This window comes from Hibiscus syriacus, unplaced genomic scaffold (genome assembly GCF_006381635.1).
Source record: "Hibiscus syriacus cultivar Baekdansim isolate YM2019G1 unplaced genomic scaffold, ASM638163v2 tig00112325_pilon, whole genome shotgun sequence".
Taxonomy (NCBI): Eukaryota; Viridiplantae; Streptophyta; class Magnoliopsida; order Malvales; family Malvaceae; genus Hibiscus; species Hibiscus syriacus.
The window spans coordinates 42,035-48,387 of NW_024063302.1; the positions used below are offsets into that span (position 1 = coordinate 42,035).

Genomic DNA, 6,353 nt, shown 5'->3' on the forward strand with positions numbered 1-6,353 from the left:
GTAAATTATAAATCTTGTATAGACAAAATTATTTTTTTTTCTATTTGGCTAATGGGATATAAAAATAAAAAAAGTTTATAAATATTGTTGTTCTATTTGATCTCTTATATTGAATTTAAGTTACGCATTAAAAATTTATGTTAAAATTAATAATTTAGTAATATTATATTTAAAAATAACAACATAGATACCGTAATAATTATGTTGGTAATGCATATATATATATATATTTTAAAAAATATTTTTTGATATATAATAAAAACAAGTGAAAATAACAATATGATAGGAGTTAGTATTGGACCGCTTTAAATCGAATGAGGTTGAATTTAGTTGACTCCTACAACAACTAACAAGACATTTTTGTAGCACTAGAACTAATAATGGTTTATTCCCTAATATCCCATCCCCTAATAATAATAAGGGTAAAGCATTTAAATGGTCCCTCGATTATAGTACGTTTGTTGAGTCTCTCACTTATTAAAAGTTACAAAAATGGTCCCTCATTTATAGGATGTGGCTTTGTGGAGTCCCTTGACTATTAAAAGTTACAAAATGGTCACTCAATTATAAGATGTTACTTTGTTGAGTCCCTCGACTATTTAGTATGTTTTAAACTCGTCATTTTCTGTTAAAAATTTGGCAACAATCCGAGCTAGATATAACCTGTTAAGTGAGATATGATAGTTTTTTGAGATTTTGAGATCATATTTTATCATATCTCAATTAGCAGGTTAACATCCAGCTCAGATTACTGTCAATTTTTAACAAAATAGGACGCGTTTGGAACATACTAAATAGTCGGATGATCATTTCATAACTTTTAACACTCAGGGGACTTTTAATACTCAGGAGACTCAACAAAGCAAAACATTATTTTGTGAATTTTAATAGTTGAGGGACTCAACAAAGCATCACCCTATAGTCGAGGGATCATTTGTGAACTTTACCCTAATAATGATAATAATAATAATAATAATAATAATAATAATAATAATAATAATAAATAATAATAATAATAATATCCACAAGGTCAAAGAAATAAAACAATAAATAAGAGGAAGATTACAAAAGAATAGCACATGATAACACAAGGATAACACAAACTGATCTCCTCCTCCATTTTCTCTAAAGCTATGGGTTCCTCCTCAACTCAAATTGAGCATCACCAGAAGGCTGCAAAAGAATGCGGTGACCCCATAGTTCCGGCGACCAAATATCCTTCGTTTTCTTCCTCTTCCTCACTTTCATCGTCATCGTCTTCGCTGGCATCTTCGTATTTTCCCGATGATTCGTTTCTCAGCCCCGGGACTCCATTCCGATTTTCAGGTGTTCCATTCTCTTGGAAACATTTACCAGGGATCCCAAAGAAGCTACAGAACCACAACCAAAAGTGCAACTCCATTAAGTTGCTGCCATTGCCGCCGCCGACAATCCCACGGACTTCAAAAAACAACAGTTCCGAAGATACGTTAATGAGGAAGAAAGCATCCACTGGCGCTTCCGAGAGTTTCCGGCGGGTGGATCCATTCTTCGCGGCGTTGGTCGAGTGTTGAAAGGAAGACGGTGATCAATCAACCGGAAGAAATCTGTGGACCGGAGCTAAGGTAACGAGAAGCATGAGTGACAGGTTGGGGTTCATCAATCTGTATTCGTGTAAAAGAAGTTGTGCAGTATCGGAATCGACAGTGTATCTTCCGAGGTCACGAAGAACTGCTGGTTATGGACTAATTAATCACCGGCGATCTCGTTAAATGTAAGTTAAGTACGCCCATCAATGATCACAGCAGGGCTTTGTTCATCATGAAAATAACTTGGATTCCTTTACTTTTTTATTATTATTTTCATATGAAGAAGACAAAGGATGATGTCTTCCGGAGTAAAAGTCTTTGTAATATAATATTAATGCAAGCTGAAATTATTAGATACGAGTGTTCTACTCCTTGTATCATTTACTATTTTTTTGAATTATAATGTGGGATAAACTACAAAAGTAGTTGGTAACCTATATAGGCTTAATTATAAAATAATTGATTAAATTATATTACTTTTCATAAATAGGTGTCTACAATATTTTTCGAATGATTTCGGTGTCTAACATTACAAACTATATTATTTTAGGTGTTTGCGTTAGTTTTCTCTATTAAGTGACACGTGTCATACTCTGATAATTTTGTTTTTTTTAAATTAAAAATATTATTATATTTATAAAAAACTTCTAATTTCTCTTAAATAAAAAAAACCCAAATTCATAAAAATCCTAAATCCTAACTCTAACACGCAGTCTTTTCCAGTCACGACCACCACCGTCGACTTAAGTCATGTCATTCTCCTAATTATACGTCGTCGTAGTTGCCATCGATTGACTGTCAAAATCGCTTGGGATCGTAATTTTCATCCTATGATTCATGGGGTACTAAATGTCAATTGGCTGTTGATCAGTCGTGATTTCATAGAGGTATTGATCACCAGTGGTGGGTGAGGTCGGGAGGAACTTCGTTGACGAAAAAGGGCGGCGACCGACGTGGGTTTAGAGATTCAATGAAGGTTTTCAAACTTTTGGAAGTATTTTAAAATTGTGTGTGTGTGTTTTAAAAATATATAATTTTAATTTTTCATTTTTAAATAATTTTTTTAAAATTACCAGAATGTAACACATGTCACTTAACGGAAAAATTAACGGAGTTCATGACCTGAGCACCTAAAGTGATAATGTTTGTAATATTAAACACCGAAATCATTCAAAAAAATATTGTAGACACCTAGTAATGAAAAGCAGTATAGTGTGGTCACTTATTTTATAATTAAGCCACCTACATAACAGCATATTTAACACTATTTTTATTTTTTATTTTTAATTATCAATACATTTCAGTATCTTACTGATCTAAATAAAAATAAAGAAAATAAATTAATGTATTTGAAGTAAGAATAATCGAACTAAGAATCCTTTGAATGAGGTAGCCATTAAGCTTGTCTGGAATTTATTTTAATTCTATTAGAATTTATATTTAAATTTATCAAAAAATATTAAGAGAAAATATTTGTCGAGTTGGAAAGAAAGGGAATTCGAACGTAAGACGTCTAGGGCACTTTCTTTCGAACCTTGACTAGGTCATAAACCCAATCAAGGATCCCTGTTTGATGCATCAAATTTCTTTTGGTTTTTTTAAATCAATAGATGTTAATATATGTCATTATCTAATTGATTCGACTAAAATTAAGAGTAAATTATATATTTAATATTTAAATTATCAGTTTTGATATGTTTTAGTGTTTAAACTTTTATTTTTTTCAAAATCATACCTAAATGTTAGTTTTTCTTTCATTTTAGTACTCCACCGTTAAGTTTTGAAGAAAATGAAAGTATAGGTACCAAAACACGTTTAGTACCTAAATCATAATTAAGTTTTGAAAAAAATTAAAAATTTAAGTGCTAAAATGAAACAAAACTAATAGTGTAGGTACTAAACGCGTTAAGTTTTTAATGAAGGGGTATTAAAATGAAATAAAAAGTAAACTTTAGGTATGGTTTTGAAAAAGTTGAAAGTTTAGGTACTAAATGTATAATTTACCCTAAAATAATCATCCAACTCTTGGTTTTATGTTCTTCAGTAATGATCGCCTTGCTTGTATATGTTACAATTAATGTAGCATGAAAATCAATAATTGATTCATCATTTAACATATAAATAGATTCAAACCTCGAAACAAACGCACAAACTTCAGATTATTAAAAAAAAACCCCTCAAAATAAACACATGTTTGTTGTTTCACAGATTAATTAAAGATTTTCCAAATTCCACAGGCAATACGATTAAACTCTACACAAAGAAAAAGGGTGATTTTTCTGATATATCATCGTCTACTATTTTTTTTCTCGATCAGACATCGTTTAGACTATATTTCTCAATCCAACACCCTTTGCAGAAAGTCGCGTCCCCTGCAGCGCGTTTAATACTGATTTGGCGTCACGTAGGGTAAGACGTCCCCCATGAGATGCGCCTTATGCTGATATGGGATACACGTGTGTATAGCGCAGCCCCTGGGGCGCACCTTAGGCCACGTAGAGTATAGCGCGGGGCAGGAGTCGCGCCTTACCTGAGAACGTGTCAGTAAGGCACGCCCCCTGCAGCATGCCTTAGGTATAATTACCCACCTATCCCGACGTTTCACACCCAAATCCATCCCTATAAATACCTCCATCCTCAATCACTTTCATCACACCAAATTCTCTCTATTTCTCTCAACTTCTCTCAAATACTCTTATAATCTCTGTCTAAGGTATATTTTATTATATTTTTAATATTTTGTATTTAATTTATTTAAGTATTTAATTTCTTTAATATTTTACTTAATTAATTTTTTACAGATATAAAATAGAAGACGGTCTACTTCGCTTGGATGAAAATCATATATCTCGACACTTTGCTGATACAGTAACATTTTAACATTTTAATTTAATTAAAATTATAGTAATAATTTGTTGATTATTTAATGCATGATTATTAGATTAAGAATTAATTTTTGTAATTATTTAATTTTAGGAGAAGGATCGTGTATTAGATCTTTTATTAGAAACCTTAAGTTAGTGATACCTAGTCATGTCTTGCCGTATTTAGTAGAGGTTAGATTCGGTTACATAGGTAGATACAGGGTCACTGTAAGATAGAACTAGACCTTATTTCTGCCTTAGTAGAGCGGTGGAGGTCGGAGAACACACATTCCATCTTCCGTGCGGAGAGTGCACGATTACACTTGAGGATGTTTCTATGCACCTGGGGCTTCCGGTGGATGGAGATGTGATATCGGGGATCGCGCAGGGTTCCTGGACGCTTTGTGTCAGGAAAATCTAGGACGTGTCCCGAAAAGTTTTAACGATGATCGAATACCGTTAAATTGGTTAGATGCCAATTTTCGGGAGTTGAGCGAGGACGCGTCAGATGATGAAGTTAAAATATATGCATGGGCATGCATACTGCAGCTGATAGGAGGGTTATTGATGTCGGACAAATCGCACAACCAACTTCATTGTATGTGGTTGCGATATCTTGTCGACTTTCGTGTGGTCGGATCACTCAGTTGGGATTCGGCAGTTTTGGCTTTCCTGTACAGAGAGATGTGTCGAGCCACTGACTACAAGCGTAATGCTATCGGCGGATGTCTCATACTGATACAGTCTTGGGCATGGTATCGATTGCCCTTTTTATGTCCCGTTGTGAAGAATCCATTCGTATTTCCGCTACTATTGAGGTAATTATAAAACTGATTTCGTATATAATCATTTTATACTATGTATAATATTTTTTTTTGAATAGGTGGTCTACTGACAGGAAAAATCTCAGGAGCTACCTGATGATTTAGAAAAATTAGGGTGCTAATCGATAGAAGGCTAGCACATGTATGAATTTAATGTTTAAAATCGATTTTAGATTATAGTTATATAATTAGATTTTTATTTTGATAAATTATATATATTTGTTTTAGTTTGAATGGGTGTCATATTCTAATGATGAGGACGGTGATCCCACCTGAGTTGAGGGGCCCATCAGATGTTGATGGCGATGGTCCCTTTGATCTATTATGCGACGTCAAGTGGCACTCCATTGATCGTGTGCTCCGACAATTTGGTTATTTTCAACCAATTACGAAGTACCTCGCAATATGGACGAGTTACGTAGCACAGATAGACGCGACAAGATCGATACAGATTGGCTGGTGAGGCATCATGAGTGGGTCGTGTTGTGAGAGGATTGACATCGGCGCCTTCCTCGTAAAGAGCCCATTTATGTTGATAACTTGACGGTTGCTGATGATTATTATGAGTGGTTCAACAGAAACGGGAAACCGTTTCTGCTTCCCGAAGATGCACGAGGGCGGACCTTTCCACGACGTCGACAGAGACGTTCACCGACACAACACCATCGTCCCCCGACTCGTGGATGGAGAGCAGGTGCTTCTGGTTCATCCTCAGCTGCACCAGCAGGACCTTCACAGCAGCCACCGTCTGCAGCGACTTACATATCGTAACCATATATGATGTCGTCACCGTATTCCATTACCAATGTCGCCGCCGCCGCCGCCTTCACCTGGTTTTATGACCCGTCGCCGCCACTTTCACAGAGTTTTATGACTCCCCCTGGAGGCTATTATGGGTCTATGTTTGCAGATCGACTTGGGGTTCATATGCTAGATATTGGCGGGTTCAGCTCTCACCCATGGCTCCAACACAGACACCTCCTGTACAGTTTTCACACTCAACGATGTATGGGTTTTATGAGTTTTCCCAGTTTTCGCAGGCCAGTGGGATAGTCAGTCATACACCTCCAGGGTCCTTATTCTATGGAGGTGCTTCA

General features: G+C 35.4%; 1 protein-coding gene across 1 annotated transcript; it reads left to right on the forward strand.

Moving 5' to 3' along the window:
- The first annotated feature begins 1,133 nt into the window (after positions 1-1,133).
- Positions 1,134-1,553, forward strand: LOC120177819. The gene has a single exon (XM_039183829.1). It carries the CDS (start codon positions 1,134-1,136, stop codon positions 1,551-1,553), a length of 420 nt encoding a protein of 139 aa, XP_039039760.1.
- The last annotated feature ends 4,800 nt before the right edge of the window (positions 1,554-6,353 follow it).